Source organism: Phalacrocorax aristotelis, chromosome 17 (assembly GCF_949628215.1).
Source record: "Phalacrocorax aristotelis chromosome 17, bGulAri2.1, whole genome shotgun sequence".
Classification (NCBI taxonomy): Eukaryota; Metazoa; Chordata; class Aves; order Suliformes; family Phalacrocoracidae; genus Phalacrocorax; species Phalacrocorax aristotelis.
This window is the reverse complement of record NC_134292.1, coordinates 4,047,860-4,067,004: the sequence shown is the minus strand read 5'-3', so window position 1 is coordinate 4,067,004 and position 19,145 is coordinate 4,047,860. Positions and strand designations below refer to the sequence as shown.

General features: G+C 46.2%; 1 protein-coding gene across 1 annotated transcript in view; it reads right to left on the bottom strand.

The window, feature by feature from the left end:
* Positions 1-19,145, bottom strand: part of PAPPA (pappalysin 1) — a 181,284-nt gene that overhangs the window by 41,457 nt on the left and 120,682 nt on the right. Inside the window, exons 11-14 of the mRNA XM_075111900.1 lie at positions 14,998-15,111; positions 14,453-14,588; positions 10,609-10,822; positions 1,049-1,217 (exon numbers count right to left, since the gene is read on the bottom strand). Coding sequence (XP_074968001.1) covers positions 1,049-1,217; positions 10,609-10,822; positions 14,453-14,588; positions 14,998-15,111 — 633 coding nt within the window. The remainder of the gene's footprint in view (positions 1-1,048; positions 1,218-10,608; positions 10,823-14,452; positions 14,589-14,997; positions 15,112-19,145) is intronic.

Sequence of the window (19,145 nt, the reverse complement as noted above, 5' to 3'; positions counted from 1 at the left end):
TGGTGCTGATGCCAATTAGGATGGAAGAGGCCCAGCTCGCGGGGTCCTGTATTTGTTTTGTAATTGAGTTGAAAGGGCTGACTCATTCCCCTCCACTCTGTCTCCCCCCTCTGCGAGCTGATGAAGAACACAGTATTTCACAAATACAGACAGGCTGCCGAGCCCGGCTGCCTGCCCCGAGCCCTCCCTGGCCCCAGATGTGCGTGCTGCCCCGACAACACGTGAGAAGGTGCCGACGGGGGAAACCACCCCCACGCCACGCTCACGGGATCCGGCAGCGCTAGGGATGGGAGCGCAAACAGGGGTGCCTGCCCTGCCGCCCAGCTGCACGCCGAGGCTGGGCCATGCTGCACAGACACCTCGTCCACCTCCCCCAGCACAAAGAACCTGCGGTTTTTTGATGTTTAAAGAAATTGATAGCTTTCCTCAATACCCCACTCATTGCATCAAGACATGCTGCTTTTCTAGGACTGGATCATTAATGCATGGCTTAGAGAAGATGGGGGAGCACTCCCTGGCCCACTGGGGTAGGTTGTCGGTTGCTTTGTTTGGAAGCAAAAAGGTTTGCGTGCTTTTTCCACCCCCTTGATACCATGGATTTCTGCAGTGCCAGGGTGTGGTTGGGAGCAGATGGACTGAAACACTGCAAAGGAGTTAAGACACTATTAGCCTCAACCCAAGGAATAAAATGAGATATTTTGCCCAGAAACCAGTTGTGCAAAAAAAACAAAACACCCCACCCCCATAAAACCAACCCAAGAAACACTGTTTGGCTGAGTTCAGCCAGGGAGATCAGAGAAGACCTGAACACATATTTAAACCTTTTGGGCTGAAAATGTCTCAATTTGGGGAACATCTGAGCTTTGCTCACTGTCAGTTACCTCTTCCTACACAGTGCAGATGGCTCCTATTCTGATGAGTATTTGGATAAGGTCTTGTCCCAAGGCTGAGCTGAGATATTGGGTTTTAGGCTGAGTTATTTCTCAATTTCTCCACATCTGTTTGCTCATCCCTGTCTTGTGGGCCATACAAAACCAGCAGAACAAACCTGGCTCTTGCTGAGATCATCGTCTCGCTGGACTTGCAAAATGTAGCCTGTCTTGCAGCTCACGTTGCACTGGGCACCGCTGTACCAGCCGCCACCGGTGCAGTTCAGCAGCGCGTTCTCGATCTCCAGCTTTTGGCAGGCGGTGGCTTCGCAGGAGTAGTGGACACAGCTAGGTGGGAGACAAGAAGTGGTATTTTTTATTCAATTCATTTAATTCATTCCACAAAGGCGAGCGTGTCTGACTGACAAACTCGTCACTTGCCAGGCAGCAGGTACGCAGGGTGCGTACTGAACCCGATTCGGCAAAGGGCTCTTCACCAATGAGCACACCCTCTAGCTGTGTCTTCCGAAGGGAGGGACAGTGGTAACAGTGGTGACAATGAAAGAAAATTACAGGTCTTGTGGCAAAAGGGAAGAGCCTGCCAATTCTACAGAATGATCTGTTCTGCAGTATTTAACTACGCTGTGGCCTTCCTAGTCCTGGACCAACATGTGTCCATCCCTCCCACGAGAGCACTCTCCCTCCAAGAGCAGTCCTTATGCTCCATCCTATTTTAAACCTCTGCCGAATTCAGGAGTGCCCGATATTGCCAGTGATAAGTGTGCATGTGTGCGCGTGTGAGGAGGGGTTCCTGTGATAGACACTCTTATCTTTGAGAAACTTGATTGAAATCAACACATTCATTTTATTTCACTTCATGAGGAACACCAAACATCAGCTGTGTAGCTGTGTTGATAAGCTCTTATCAAGCTCAGCAGCACGCTGTCATTTCAGATCTCTCCAGTTGCTGTCCTGCCGTCCATAAAATGTTTTCCTGGATGGAAACTGTCTGCTCTCCCTACAGTAAATTACTGTTACATTTAGCGCAACTTGTAAAAAGAGGTTTTTGTTTTATTTTTGTATACACAGAGATGTCTGGTTGACACAAAATCTTTCACCATGTCTGATGACCCGAGTCAAACATTATAGCACATGTTCAAATGTGAAGTATGGGGCAGTCCCTCAGCTAAAGGGCAATGAAAATGCTGAGCGTCTTCAAACATTCAGACTAGATAAAAGGAATAAATTTTTTACACTGATGGTGGTGAAACCCTGGCCCAGGTTGCCCAGAGAGGTGGTCGATGCCCCATCCCTGGAAACATTCAAAATCAGATTGGACAGGGCTGTGAGCAACTGGTCTAGTTGATGTCCCTGCTCACTGCAGGGGGTTGGACTAGGTGACCTTTAAAGGTCCCCTCCAACCCAAACCATTCTGTGATTCTGTGGGCAAAGATGTTTTGCTGGATTAGAGACAAAATTTCTGGGGTTAAGGATTCCCATAAGGTGATATGCCTCTGCTGAAAATTAAAATGAACTTAAATTAAATACAGTTAAATTAATTCTGAGGAGGGAAAACCTTGACTTATTTCACCATCTACGTGGATAGAGAAGAACCTGAAACACAGAAGTTACAGAAAGAAGGGAAAGCAATGCATCAATACCCATTTTTTGAAACGTATTACAAGCAAGCTATTCCTGCCTCCTAGAAAAAGGGTTAACAGGCACCAAACCCCCATCCGCCTTAGTAAGCACAGAACTTAGCATGTGCGTGGTGTTTTGCTGCGTTCAAAGCATTGTGCAGACATTATCTAATTAATTTTCATGACACCCCTGTGAGACACCTGGGCTGGTATTGTTATCCCCACGTTACTGATAGAGAAGCACATCTGCACATGTCTCTACTGAGCTCTAGATCAGATTAAACTACAGGATTATGTACCTCCACAACTCATTTCTCTGTCCCAGACTAGTGCTATATGGGAAGTGCCCGCTGCTTGTAATTTAAGTTTGCTTGTTCAGTGGCGGCCCTTCCCTGGAGGGCTATGAGCCATAAACAATTTCTGCATTCAGAAAGGTCTTATTTCCTCATTGTACACAAAGCATTGCCGCTGACAGGACTGAGGAAGGAGAATTCCACCTCTGTGTCAGCCAACACAATACCCTTGAATGCAACAAACAGCGGCCTGTCTATCAGCGCTACAACTGTGATGCTCGTTACTTCTGCAGGAGGGATGGTCCTCTGCTGGTGCTGACCTACACGGAGCGAGCCTGCCTTCAGCAGGATCCTCCCCCGCATACCACTGGTTTCATGCATGTTTTCCAGTCACGGCAACTCACAGCCTGACATACAAATTTCAGCCGCCATTGATTTCACTTTGCACTGATCGATAAGACTGTGGATGAGCCGCTGGAAGAACAAGTGGACAGTATATCCTAGCGCCCAGGTGGTCTCCTCTTGCGGAGAAATGAGGTGAGGAGAACAGCCGTGTGCAACTGTCTTGTAAATGCCAACACGAATCACCCAGGGGCGTGAACCGCAGACCTGACTCTGGTCCGGCAGCAGCGCCCCGGGCAGCCTCACGCTGTGGCTCCCCGAGCGGAGCCGTACCTTGCTGTTGACCTCAGAGCACTGCTGGTTGAGTAAGTCACCAATCAACATTAGCAAGAATATCTGAACGTGGATGTTGAGTGAGAGTGTAAATGGTGAATGGTGTCTTGTCGAATCCTCCCTGCACGTCCCAGTTATACCTACCCATGGAAGCTAACCGCCACTTTGCTCCCCTCCGTTTGTCAGGCGGTGAGGCTGCAATATGAGTTCCTCCCGTGCCAGGGCTCCAGCGACGAGGAAGTTGACTCATTGAGGAAAAAAGCGAGCACCATTGCCAAGCCATTCTCAGAAGTACACATTGAGAACCTTGACTGCGCATTGCAAAACTCCCGCAAAATCAGAAAACCTTTTTGCACTAATGTTGGAAAAATAAAATAATAGCAGACCTAATTCATTTAATATCTTACGTGAATCAATGTGCTACACATCATTGCAGCACTCAATTCAGCCCTGAATGGCTTCAGACAGAAGGATAAGCCTAAGAAAACCTTTGCAATTTGCACAAAGGGAAATCTGGAGGAACGTCACCGCGGTAAGTGGCATCGTTTTTCATTTCCATCAATGTAAAGGAGAAAAAGAATCTGGTTTCTTGAGTTCATATCAGGACACCAGATGAGCAAGCCTGGGCTTAAAAGTCCTGCAGAACTGAAACGCCAGAGACAAAGGCATTAAGAAACACTTATTGTGATGTTCTTCTTTCTGTTTACAAGTCCCCTTGTGGTCTTCTTAAATGGCCAGGGAACATTTTTAGCCACCCCCTCCAGGCTCCAGATTATTCCTCGGTTAGCAGATCATCTGGGCAGCTCGCTCTGTCTGTAACTCTATATGAATGACTTCAGTGACAAACAATACAACCATTCACTTTTTGTAAAAAAACAACCACTGCCACCAAATGTTTCCAATTTAAATATTTCTGGTTCTCTAGCTACTGGTTCCAATTTGGTATCAGCTACTGTCAGCTGTAAATCCCAATGAATTTTGAAGTCATGATCCTGAATTGAGTTCTGCAAATGCAGAAATAAGAAGGAGAAATTAATATCTCCAAGTAGGAAGTTTAGACAAAGAACCCATCACATCTATATTACAGAATTGTGGGTTACAGAAGCTCTTGCACGGGTACTGCCATTTAACAGTGGTTAATCATCACATGCTCCAGAAACTATGCATGCATTGGGAAAGAAACAATATAGAGTATCTGAGAATGAAATCCTGGCATGGGACAGCTTATCCCATTTTCCTGCAAACAAAAATTGGGTGACTTCATCAAAACTGCCTACTTCAAATCATCCTGCGTCTATCCTAGCTCCCCAGATGCACGTGGGACTCGCTTCCCAGAGCATGAGCTGGTCTCGACAAAAGCTATGCAAGGGACCCAAGGACCACCCTAACGATTTACTGATATACACGCAACGAACAACTGCCGGTGCCTGGGATATTCCCTGGCGGCATTTATTTTACTAGGTCCATGGCAGGATTCACCTGCTCCCGTTCTTGCCCCGCCAGTGTGTGATTTCCCAAAGCGACATTTTCACACCAAGCTGAGTGCAAGGAGCTGTGGATTTCTCGCACACTTTCCACAGCCTGCAGCGTGCTAAAAATACATAGTTCAAGGCAGACCATTTCAACGATGTAAAAAGCCCTGAACTGAGTTAGCTTCACACGTAGGCTGAAGTTCTGAGCCAGTTCTTACTTTATTCAAATCCATTCTGCTAATCCTTAATCTAAATGAGCTCAGTCATTATCCTCTAAATCTTTATTTCTCTGTGCCAATATTGGCCCCAATTCAGCAAGGCACTTAAATATGTGCTTAACTTCAAAAGCACGGTTAAGTCCCACTGATGGATTTGACTACAGGGGGATGTAAGCAAATAGCTAAGGGCTTTGCTAAATTGGGGTCTTAGTGACACAATCCTAGAAACATTTGTATTTTAACATGTTTACAGAGAATTATAACAATTAAGTGGAACTCTTCCTTCCTCACATAAAAACAATCCAGAACTTCCTCTTTCGAAAAGTTTATGGCAGCCAAAATTTCTTTTCCTAATGATGGAGTCAAGCACTTCTCCAAGAACTCATCTTAACATAGTGACCTAATTATTTGTTTCCTTCATGATAGCTCTGACACATATATATGCACAGGTGAGCATAAAAGCCCACGGTATACACTTGTTATGAGAAGAGCCACAACATTATCTATTGTACATAGGAAAAACTTCCTTCTTCCCAGTTCAGGACAGCCTGGGTTGCTGCTCTGAAGCACGCTTTGGTTTTGTCCTACACCACCATACATAAACCTCACACAGAGGAAACCTTCTGAGGTTTTTTTAAACAGATTTATCCTTATAGTGGGTTTGTCTACTCCTCTGTAGAGATTCCCCTAAAGGCAAGAGCAGGGACTTTCTAATCCAAATATATAGACACCATATTGAAAAGCAAAGGCTGCTAACCACATTCCTTGCTGTAGAAATCAAACAGTATGAACTGCAAAGGCAGCAATGAATTTACCTTCTTCAGTCTTCAGCTAAAACGCATTGGTCTCCTCGTACTACAACAAAACTCTCAAAGAACATCCGCCCGCATCCCTGGGGCTCAATGGGGACCGGTGAACCTGTGCGGCCCTTTCCTTTTAGGTGTTTGCCTTCAAACCTGGTCCATGAGAGTGACCAGAAGAGTCGCATCACCTATGGTCCCTTCAGTGATCTCACTGCCATACCGCTGGGCCTGACTCTGATAACAATCACAACAAAACCTTAACTCAAACTGATAGGGTCAGGAATGCAGATAAACCCAGACATTTACAGAAAACACTTGATCCATCCCCAGGTAAGCTGTGGGGGAAGGAGAGGCACGAGCCAGCACGTCCCCACCGCTGTCCCCACCACTGGCAGGGCAACATTCTCCTGGGGACTGACTCTGCCTTCCGCCTGCCTGCACCCTGCCTGCACCCCGCCATGTGAGATATTCCTGCCTGGGGGGGTCCATATTGAACCGATAAAGCTCTCAAAGCCCCTTTGCCCTGCGAGCCTGGAAGGGGGGCCGTGTGCCTGTGCGTTAGCAGCCCCACAGGCCTCCCTGCCAGAGTCTGACCAGGCAAACAAAGAAAACGCATCACCTTCCACTTTAATAAAAGCCAAATGATGCCGTTTGCCAATTACCAAAATGGGGCGAAGGTTAAAAACCCATTGAATTATAACGCATGTCACGGACCAAAGCTTCTATGATTAACAGTTCTGTGAGAAATTCATTAATTTCACCAGAAGCAAGCTGACAGAGATTGCGCTTAATGACAGAATGCAGGGCAGGGGAAAGGCAGCTGAATCGGGAAACAGAAAGCTGCATTAAATCACACACAAAAAAAAAAGGATGAGGAGACCCTTTTCTCCCCCCCTTATAAAAAGGAAAAAAAAAAAAACCTGGAGTTATAAAGGGCAGTTGCATTTGTTGTACTGCTGAAGATTTATCTCCATCACTTTTTGTTGGGGAAGCTGACAGCAGGAGGAACAAAACAAAGAGAAGAGCTGGAGTGGGCTACGTCTCCCTGGGGCTTGTTTGGGGCAGCAAAGGGCAAAAGCTCAGAGGACGGCTCTCCATGGAGGCCGGGGCAAGGAGAGGCGATGCCACATTGGCCAGGAGTGGGTCTTGGGTCTTGGTCTACAGTGCTGGTCCCCCCAGTTCTCAAACGCCCTGATGTGCACACTTATGGAGGAAGGCAAACCCAAAATCTTCCCTGCAGAAAGAATTCTGCAGGTGTAACAGTGAGTTCGTACCAATATTTAACCAAACAATGAAAAGGAAAATCTTTTTGCTACACTAACCAGAAGGCACAGCATGGGGCATGTACAGCTGGAGAGCTGCGGGCAGCCAGAGCCCGCTCCAGGGGAGGGGAGGCTTATCTTCATTCCAAAAACTGAGTTAACAGAGGATTAGAAAGCTGGAAACTCCTGAAATCTACAATTCTGACAGCTGAATTGGGGTGTCTACCTGGGTTTTCACACCTCCCACCTGCAGTTTCCAGGAGAGGAACAAATGGCACCAGGCGGGATGGAGGAGAGGACAGGCCTCGTGAACGTGGCAGGGGAATGCCATCGAAGAAAAGCAGCACTTCACAAGGACTGCCTTGCCAGGGACGCGAGGCCCCCAGCTGATGATTCCTACCCAGCGAAAAGGGCAAAAACCTCATTTTTGAGGAACCGCTGTCGAAGGCAGCCCCAATGCACCGGACTTTCTTCCTGCTCGAGTGACTGCAGGTGGGAAATTATACCTCTGCGTCTGCACACCCAATTTCACCATCCATTCCATGAGGCTAAATAGGAAATAATGAAAGTATAATAATTTGAGCTATAAAGCACGAGAGAAGAACTAACTAGGACGTTATATCTGGTCTAAGGCTGCAGTGTGAAAATAAAGTGTGGCCTTTTTACAGCACATCTCCAGCAGTGAGGTAAACTTTTGCTGAAAACAAAAAAGAGCCTGTGGTCAGCTGCAGCAAAAAACCCCAACAACTGGAAAAATACAACTGGAAAGTACAACATATTTTTTTTAAACCCTCTATAAATGTCTTCAGAAGGATGGAATGGATGTTCAAGAGCACTAACGATGACTGAGGACAACTACCTATAAAATTCAATGGGACTTTTGCTTTTAAGCTCCTTTTTCTCTCCTCAAATACTAACTGTAATACATATTTTAAGAAAGAAGAGTGAGCGCATGTTTTATTTTCAGTTATTAAGTTGTCACTAACCCATGGGAGTGATCCATTCACCCTCAAAATAAAAGCTGTGTTAACTTTTAAAGGCCAATATATTTCTTTTCCCTCACATATTTAAAATCTGCACCCTTGCCTAAAAGTGCTTGTATCTGGTTGTAAATCCTCTCCAACTAAAATAATTCTCCTTGAAGAGAAAGAAATAATATCTCTTAGAAGCCAAAAAGCAGGCAAAAAAATCCATGTTTACCTAAGGAAAATGAAAGCGGTAAAATTGATGCTTACACATAGGAAGGAAAGTTTCTTTAAAAATTAAATAAATATTTTAAAAATCATCTAAGGCAAACGCAACCAGTGAGGAAAGGGGAGAAGGGAAGCATGGGCAGTGTGGGACTGGTGCTCGAAGGGCATCTGATGGGGAGACTCTGAGCATTGGAGGCACAAAACGCACATCCAGCTTCTGAACTGGTTAAGAACAAACTAAAAACTCCCTCTTTCTATGTTCTTCCTGGATTGGGTAAAATAACAAACGAAAAAGATGGCAGGTGACAGCAAAGGTATCACCTATTTCCTGGCTGCACAACTTAATAAACAACTTTCTCTACATCTTGGATACCTGAACTGCTTAGAGTTTCTTGTACAGAAGAATCAGTCATATATGGTCACCCAAAACGATCCCATCACAAGGCAAACCGAGATTTTCCACTATAGCACTGTCATCAATGGAAAAAATCCCACTGATTTCAGTTGGCTTTGGATCAGGGCTTTATTTCAGAGAGTTTCTAGGTCCTTGACTGACATGGGAAACTTTATGATCAATCCAGCGTTGTAACCTGCAAGACCTCTGTTACTCTGCAAGTTACTCTGAACGAGCGAGGCGCCGATGGAAGTTTTGGAGAGCAAGGGGCTGAGATGGTTCAGCGCATCAAGAAAAGAAAACAATGTCCAAAAAAACCTAAAAACCAACCCAAACCAAGAAGGAAATAAAGCAGAGGCAAACGGCGACGGGTGATTCTTCTTCAAGAGATTTCTAAAGGTTAGTTTGCTGGGCTGCAGAGGCTCACTGAAGCTTTGCCTAAGGGGAATGCATTTTTTATTAAGGAAATAACTTTCTAAACACAGAGCACTTCTAATTTCGTAAGTGAACAAGTGGTTCAATTCCTACTGAAAACTTGAGAGGCAGGAATGTGGTCCTGCATCTCAGCCCTCTCGAGCTCCCTTTTGCTGCTCACCGTCTCCTTCCAGTGGGTCTTTCTTGCTCTTTTTCTGCCCTGTTCCTGCACTGGGATTTGGCCAAACTTCCACAAGCAGACTTCTCATCTGAAACTTGATCCTGCTGTCTTTGGGCCTCTGAATTTATACAACCTATTGCACAGAATGATCAGACTCCTTGAATCTAGGTCAGAACACACTGACTGGATTGATTTAGCTATAGATATACTCCTTTTTTTAAAAATTTATTTTCCCTTCCCTCTCCCTCTTCTCACCCTCCCGCCTTTCCTGGAATAAAAGCAGGTCCTAAAAACAAGCCAGAACATTATCAAAAAGCCTGACAGCTTGCCTAGGAGGCTGAGCAGAGGTTTGCTGGGATATGCAACTTGTTTTACTATTGCTGCCGCTATGGTATGACGACTGCTCACAACTTTGAATTCACAAAGATAAAAAAAAAAAATCATTCTTTCAGGGGTTTTGCTAAATTCTCCCCTCTTCTTTTCACTGCCTCACTGAAAGGATCCATGAAGCTGCCGCACCAGAGGCCACGAAAGGTCACAATCTCTGTGGGATGCTGTAAAGCAGAGACTGAGAGGGGTTGGTGGTGATCTATTGATGTGTCTGTAATAACAACAAGAATAAAACGGTAGCCATAAACCTTTCATCCTGGGGGGTCCCACAGAGCTTTTCAAAACACGGGCCGGATCCGGAGAGGTGCTGAGGGCCCTTCCCCAGCTATAAAACCACCACGAATACCGGTGCCCAAGCACCTGCTGCACGGGGACGAGCACCTTGCAGGATCCGGCCCCGCTGGGGCACAAGCATCACTTTGTCTCCGCGCGACTGCTTCCGTGGGAGGTCCCTGTAGCACTTTTAGCAGCACAAAGCGGTTTAGATCGAGGCCGGCATGTGAGTGGGGAAAACGATACCATACTGGGGAATGTATGGAGAGTTAACTGGCCCCAATTCCAAGCTTGGGATAAAGGAGGGAGGAGAAAGGAAGAGGAAATAATTCACTAACAGTATCCCATGCGGGTTAAATGTCCCATCCATCCTGATCAATGAGAACACTGCCGGTTTTTTACCAGCGACACAAAAGGGTCAGCAGGGTTCAGCTGCTGTGCCCCTCCTGCCTCCTCTTAACCCCCGGCGCAGGCGGGCGGCGCGGGGGGCGGTGGGTGGCGAGGCAGAAGGAAGCAAGCTGACAGGCTCACCTCTGCTCCGCCGGGCTGTAGGTCTGTCCTCGCTGGCAGCTGCTGATGGTGATGGGGTCGAAGTTGTGGAAGGAACGCAGGGCCACCCCGGAGATGGCCACAAACTGGGAGCTGAAGCTAATGAGGACAGCCTGGGTGTGATAAAAAGGGTGACTGAGGTCATGGATGACTGGGATAATCAGGGGATTGTTCCTGCAGCTCAGGACGTGGACACCTGCCAGAGGAGAGACAAGATCAGAGGAAGGGTCAGACTTAACACAATCGCTTCCTGAAGCCGTGGGCACTTCAGAAGCATTTCACCCATAGGCACAGCCCTATAGAGCTGAAAAGTTATGATAAGCTGCCTGGAGGGGCTTCCCAAATCGCCCCGGAGAGCTTAGGAGAGAAGTATATCCCTCCAGACAGCTGAAGAAAGGCTGCCATTCTCTCCGCGAGCGCGGCAGGCTCTCAGAGCACTTTCTTTAGACCACAGCTACGTTTCTATTGTGTTCTGTTAAATCAGGAGCAACCATCACGGAGGAAGCGGAGTCGCACTATTGTACAACTGGTCTGAGAGGACAGTTGGAGCCTTTATACCGCGCATCAAATGGTGCCGGCAGGCCGGGCGGCTTTGTGCGCCACGGGCAGTGCACCAGTGCCTTGTTTGTAGCTGCGCATGTCATTAGCGCTCAGCGTAAACCTTTTTTGCATGAGCTCTTTACTCAATGTGCCCAGTTTTGACATTTTTTTGGATGATTTTCAGCCTTATAGTATCTTTCTCTTTTCTAAAAAGGTAAAGATGGTCCTGGAGAGAGAAACGAGGGTGATGGACCTACTAAGGATTTTACAGGTGATCTCATTTGAGAAGAAAATAATTGTGTCTCAGGAAAATAAATGTGTCTCAAGAGGGTGAGATACACAGAAGCACCAGCAAGGTGACAAGGAGACTTCTTAATCCCTTTTCTTCAGCAGAGAAGGCACTCAGTGAGGGTCAGGAACAAACTCCCACCTTCAAGCAGAAGCAACTTGAATTCAAATGGGCCAAATCCACCTCAGGAATAACTCAAAGGACAGACAGATGTCGGCTGGCCTCAGAATTCATTAATTGAGATTCATAGCCTGACGGCTGACTGCAAAGCCCTGCCTCCGCGGCTCCGTGGCATCGCTCCGAGGATCAGCTTGGCTCCAGCTCCATTCGCTTCACTGGAGCTCCCCCAGCAATGGCTTTGGCCCAGGCTCTTTGGCTACCCTGATACACTTACAAATTTTAAAAATAAAATAAATTCTATTTGCATGCTTAACTGGCTCAGGAATATCTATTTTTTTTTCCAGTTCAGGTTTCTTGACTCAAAAGGGAAGGCATAAAAAAGTTTTCATTTTTCTCCTTAGAAAGTGATTTCCTGTGAATTAAGACAGACTTCTGACCACTCTCTTTAAACATCTATCTCCCACCCTCTACTTTAAAAAAAATCTTCCTGTAATAAAAAAATAAAATAAAAAGCAAACCTCTTTTTGTTTTGGTCTTTACCTGACCCTGAAATAACCTCCCTGTCTACTTGCCTCCCACAGGTCTTTTGATATCAGCTCCTTGTGGAACGGGGCACGTTTCTCACTTACAAACAGGTGCAGTTAATACTCGAAATCCCGGGTTCCCAAATTCCTTGGTAGTTTCTGCCTTCTCTGATGGAAAGCCAAGAAAGGCCTTATGGTACGAGACTGTTTATTCGCTTCAATTTCATTCCTTGCACTCAGGTGGTGTCCACAACAAAACAGACCCTCAGAGCTGTGCTGCACTTGCTGGTGCTTCCTGACCCAGACAAGGTAAATGGGGGCTGAACAGGTCAGGTTCATTTAACTCACCTGCCTTGATTAGCAAAAACCCACTCAGGATAGTACAGGTGCCCATGGCAAGGGAGTTAGAGCTGCCTCCGTGCTTGCCCCTCTTTCTGTAGCTCTGTATCCACCTATTCAATGTACAACAGCTCTTGCAAAGTACCCAGCGGCTGAGCCCCAGCATCTACAATGGCTCTGAACTAACAGCGCTGAGCTGTTTGGCATCCCAACCTCTCCGTCTCCTACCGAGACTCAGAAGAAGCTTCTCATTATCTTCTGGGAGTCCATACGGTAAAAACTTGCTCTGACCAAGGTGGGAAACTGCACTTCTGGACAGACTGCATTTTCTTCATGGGAGTGTCTTTAGCACACTGAGGACTGATCAAGCTTTGAATTACTGCTACTTCCGTTTGGACGTACTTTTAGTTTGCCACTGACTAAGGCTGGCTGACCATCTGCAGCCAATCCTGCACCGAGCGCTTGCCAAAGTTTGCATTTCAGCTGCAGTTTCTAGCTTGCCACAGTGATAATTCAAACACATCAAATACAATATCCAGGAAAAGGACTTAATGCCACACCCAGAACTCAAGACAAAACAGTGACTGGAAGCTCTGCCTGAGTGAGAACTGCTGGGTAGCCTACCTACACCTCTCCTCTGCTCCGGGCCAGCCTCTTCTGAAAAGATCAGAGGGGCTTTTCCATGATGAAGGCAGCATTTCAGCTGTGAAGATCTCCAGGCATCAGTCGGAGCCATGCCAAGGTCGTGTTGCAACTTCATCGAGGATTTCGAAACCTAGCCCTCAGTTTCCTCTTTGCTCCTCTTTCTTGTTCTCTTTCTCTCACAATCGGACTGTCTCTCTCTATAAAACATTGCATTGAGTATTCGTTGGCATGCTCGTGTCTCCATCACTTATTTCTCAGGGGGAAAGAGCTATGTGCCACTGTTTTGCGAAAGGAGGGTAAGACTGATCCAGGGGCTCTGGCAAAGTGGGAGCTATCTTGACTCAACCTGCACAACTTGCTATGAATTTCGGTTTGTTCTTGGACAACAGACACCACACATACTTCCTTTCTTTTCCCACCAAACTATATTACCCAGGACAGTCATCCAACACTTGTCACTTGTGTGTGTCCCTTCTCCTTCTCATCACTAGGAGGAAGTTCATTTGAGTTTCAGCTTGTCAAAATAGCACACTTATGGTAAACCAGAAAGCTGGGGGAAGGGGGTTGGTTATGTTTCCTTAAAAACTGCTCTCAGGACAACACAGCCAGCTTTCTTCCCAGTGGAAAAAAGGGCAGGGGACAGCTGGAAAGGGATTATGCAAGTCCTACCCTGACACAGAGTTGGGAGCTAGGGTGAGCTCCTTGGTCTTGGAGCTTAAATGCAGCCAGAATCAATTCACCAGACACAACTTTCCCAGATTCAGGGACCTGTGCCCAGGGTAGAGACAAAAATGGTCTATCCTGGCACTGCAGCACAACTAGCAGGTCCACAGCCTCTGTCAGGCATATCTGCTCGAGGCCATGCAAGCAGCCACAAGGGCCCTGGTGTTAGATGTTCATCAAACCTAAAATAGTTTGCATGAAAAATTTTGGCCATTAAATAGCTGTGGAAACCTCCCTGCAAGCAGGACTAGAGTTCTGCCCAGCTACACCTTATGAAGCAGAAGTGTTAGCTGCACCAGCTGGTGCAGGTCCCTCACTCCCTGCTACCAGCAGTTCATCTGTATCACTGTCAACATCTCTCCAGGGAGGTGCTGTGTGTGAAACATTGAAATAGCGCTTATTTCAATGACTAAAGAGGAACTAATCACTTCTGAAAGCATAGTGAACAGGCATGAAGAAACGTCTGCATAAAATGATGCATCATTTTCAACACAGTCTAGTCAAAGTCAGGTCTTGGACCATTAAGCAAGCACTTTTTTTGTCTGATCCTGGAAAAGCTGAGCAGGAGTATTGGTCAGTTTGTGCATGGGGGTACCAACAGATTAAGCAAGCAACGAAGAGGGAGTTGAATATGATACAGTCTTACCAAGATCATGGCTTTGCTCTTTGGTGTCAAACAGCTGCACACCGATGGTCTCCTGCTTCTGATCCAGGTAATAGGTCCCATCAGTGACCAAGTGAACTAGGACTGCCGCAGCCACCATAGGCTGGGAAAAATAAGCCTGGAAAAACAAAAGCCCCACAAAGGCTGAGGCGGAGAACTGTGGTGGGCTTTAAAAAAACCCCAAGAGTCAGTGCAGGACTTTAAAAATAACAATTCCCATCCCAGGTCACACAGAAGTCTTCTCTTCCAATCTCTTCTACACAAACTAGATAAACTCGAGTCAAACAGCCCTGCAGCTGGAGGCTGTAACCTCTCAGAAATTCAATAGCCTTGTCACAGGAGGGGACTTCACCACTGACTCTCTAGACAGTGCTCAGAGACTTTGTTTTGCTATTTTGCACTAAACATACTTCAAAGAAAGGAGCAGCTTGGCCCTGGGAAGGCTGTCCCATGATATTTTGCCTGTTGTAGAAACTTTGCACAGGCAGGCAAAGAGGAGACTTCTGAATGACACGTGCATTTCCTACCTTCAGCCAGAAAACGGTCTGTGTCATGTGGGAATACTGGAAGTTGGCCGTGCAGGGGTACCAGGCATACTGAGAGACACCATCATTCAAGTCAATCACCTTAGTTCGACACATCTGCAGGGCAAAAAAGAAACACCAAACAGATGTAGATGACAGTAAGGAAGGATTACGACTGTTTAAAGTAGGGAAAAAAGTCCAGGTGAACCGTTAGGATAAAACAATACACAATAATGATGTTTTTAAATACCAAGAGATTATTCAAAAGTTAAGTTTCAAGGTCTTCCACCTCATTAAGAAAAACTGAAACACAAAAAGGAGCTAAAGACTCACAGCAGCTGGATGGCAGCCAACAGTTTCCTCTTAATTTGGTACGAGGCCTTTGGCAGCATTCGGAACAACGGTGCTCCCACCCAAATGGACCACGACTCTTCCCACTGGAGTGAAAGTGACAATCGCTTCTGAACGTACCAGCTCACAGCACAGAGAGCCTGCAGATGCTCTCCGCAGTACTCAAGCAATGTCCTATTTAAACCTGCATGGTACTGTAACCCCAGGGAAGCCACAGATGGCCATGTAAACTTGGAAGCAAGCGTAGCCAGGAAAGGCCTGCCTCTACAACCCCATTTAAGCAAACTAGTTTCTTGTTTTGTTAACTAGTTTCTGTAAGTGGGATCACCCTCTTCCTACACCTATGGCACTCTCCGTGGCAGGCAGCAGTGGGATTATAAGTGAACTGCTCTTTTCAATAAAGAACAAGTAGATGAATCACAAGTGCTGGCACGGATGAAAAACTCGAAGAAGAAAATGCCTGATTTTAAGTACCAGAGAGCCTTGCAGCGCTGTCAGTATGTAAGATGTGAAAATGAAGCTGCCAGATATGGTAGGATTTACCCTGAAACCACACTGCTCGGGGAAGCTGCTTCATAAAAGGAACACACACGACCATAGCCTTCGTTCCCCGAATAAGAATGAAGAAGGAAATGCCCACCATGTAAAAGGCTACAACTGCATTAGAAGGATGCTTCCAGCTGAGGCTCTCGGAGCATCTGAAGGGTAACTGTTAAGATTCATGACGCTTTGGTGAACTCAGTCACTATCATGGGGACGGAAGGAATTCCTTGGGCTCACACAGTATAGTGGCAACAGAGCTACGAATGTAACCCAAGAGGCCAAACCATCTCCAGCAGTTGTGCTAGCCACAGGAGAGCCGAGGACTGATCACCCGAACCACCTGCACTAGGTGCTAACTGGAGCCATATACTCTTTGGGACAGTATTAGATCTCCTTCCAAGACCAGAGCCTGAATGAAGTAATCAGGTGGTGATATGCTGTCAGTAAAGCTGTTCCCATAAGCAATTTCACTGATTATTAAAACAAAAAGAAAACCCTGAAGCAAAACAAGAGAATTAACAGAGGTGTTTTTAACCATTCAAAATCCTATGCCCGCTCGGTAATTCTGCATGGATTTGCACTCTTGGTCTTGGCAGGCAAAGTCTGGGCAATGCAAAGACAGCCTGGGACGCCTGGGAATGAGAAACCAGATCGGCTAAAAGTGAGGTAATCACCTCTACAATCTGAGTCCTTCAAGTGCAAGCACAGAGGAATCTATGGGCAAAACATAAATCAGCTTTAATGGGCTGGAAGAAGATTTTTAGTTTATTTATTTTTTAGAACAACTGGGACCAAGCTTCATTGAGGCTAGCCAGTGGATAGTGTTACATTTTACAGCAGAGCAAGGCTTTACATAAACTATCTTTGGCATTTGAAATCCAGGCCAGCAATTCGACATGTACCATTTCGCAATTCTCCCTTCTTGCATTTTCAGCAGCCTGTCTCTTGTTGGGAGCATGGTTTTTATTTTAATACCTCTCCAGCTAGGGAATTTATCTTACCCACATCTGCAATTTATATGGTCAGAGAGCTCTTTGACATGAACAAAGGTCTCATTACTTTTATATGATTTTGTTCTTATTCTTATATCTCCTCCTGCTCTATTGGTCCAAAAAGGTGGCTGAAAGAAATCAAAGTACTGACGTTTGGTGCATTTTAAATACCACTTAACAGAGGAGTGAAAACCTGGGTGATTAAGAAATCACCCAGACGTTCACCAAAAGTTTGAATCATACCCACAGTGAACCCCTGCTAAGGTAGGTTGTGTGATCTGTGTGCGTGTGTGAACTCCAGCCCTTTCTGCTTCTGCCTGAGAATATTAGCAAAAATTGTAACATTGCATAAAAAGCTTGCGCTTGAGATGTGCAACGGAGGTGTCCAGACTTGGTAGACTGGTCTGGTTTGAACAGGTCAGATAAGCTTCCTCCTGCTGAGGCTGGTCCATTGCTACTCAGGCAAGTGTTTCAAAGTGGTACTGGGGTAAAATGTTCTTTTAGGAGAAGAGTATAAATGAGAAGTGTGGGAAAAGTTTAACAGGCACAACATTAAGAGTGACTACAAGAGCCTCTTCTACGCTAGCTGCTCTCTAATAAGCTCAGCTAATGGCAAAAAAAAGTTGTTTAAGATTTTGTAATAACAGTCTGATTGGATAAACAGTCCCTATCACCTACAGACTCCACCATCTCAACAGGCTCTAACGCACGTGGTAAATACATCCCCTTTTCAATTCTACCCAGATACTGAGTGTCACACCACAACTGCAAAGTCTGAGAACCATTTGGTGGGAGAGTCTTTCACACCTCTGCTTTTAAGGCATCCCTAGAAGATGGCAGCAGTGTGAAGGCACTTATTACTGCAGTACCACCACTTTTAAGCTACAAGTTCCAATGGCCTAGAAGACGGATCATCACCCCCCCTCACAGCTACAAAATTCAGAGGAATGCACACTTATAGGAACTTATTTCCCAACATCCTCCAGTTTGCTACGGTGATGCACAACTGCAGCTGAAGCACCTGACAGCTGTGGAGGGAAGAAAGGATAGCTGCACTTTTCATTTCAGGGTGTTACCAAACACTAAAGTATTTGCTTTGAAGAATGACAGCATCACTCAGGGCTCAAAACTTCGCTCACTGGGGCTTATCCAGGTTCTCAGACCCACACAGCAACTGGGATCCCCAGGAGCTTAGTATCTGCTCCAAAGTATTTGGGGACTATTTGTGTCTTCTTACTGGAAGCCCATGTCATACCCCTCCCTAGGAAGCTGCTTTCAATTAAAAGAGCTGATGTCTGTTCCTCTCCGAGGTTCTAATCCAGCCCGTCTCCCACCCACACATTTTGTACACAAACATCGACAGACAGAATGAACAAGGCCAGAGAGCACTGTGGGATCTTCCCACAAGAGGGAATGCCTGGAGGATTCCCTTTGACTGATTTATACAACCTCTTGTCAATCACAGGGACAGTGTGTTCTTCAAACTGCCTCTCCTGTTTTCCTTCTCTTACTCAAGGGGACCGAGGAATGTGTCAACAGAAAGGGAAAAGTGATGTATCGGGAGCACTTAGTTCATTGCCACATCTAAAATGCATTTACTATTGCAATCAACTCCATTTCCTCACAATGTTTTCCTTCAAAGTAATACGGGAAAATTTGCTGAAAAGCAAATTTTGGAAGGCACCCTTGTGAATGATTTCAGCCATCCCATGACTCAGGCGACAATCGTTGCGTTGTTGGGCTCCTGTTGCAGACGAACTACAGGTTAAGAATCACTGATCCTGTGGACTGGGCACTGGACTGGGGCTCAGCCTGACCGTGCCCAGCACGTGTCCCCAGTACAACCTTCTGGCCAGCTTCTCCAGGCCTGACGCCCCCGTCTGTAAGCCGAGGATGATATTCCCCCACGTCACACGGGTATCTTGAGGGTAAAAGCCACTAGCCACAAAAAGGTGCTCAGATGTTACAAAGAGAAGGGACAAACAAAGAATATACATGTGTGAAGGATATACCTCCCCACAGGAGTGGGTTAAATACAAACAGATGCCATCCCACTCTGTCCTTCCCATCAAGCAAGTACAGCCAGACACCACAGGCTTTGCATACGCTGGTGGTTCTCGTCTCTCACATTGTAACATCAAAATAATTCTAAATGCAGACAGGCAAAGCTGCTATTTAAACTAGGATGCTGCCCTGCTCAGCTCTGGCATACGGCTGACGCTGCGGTTGGAGTGGACGTGCCTGTCTGCATGCCCACAGGCGGCT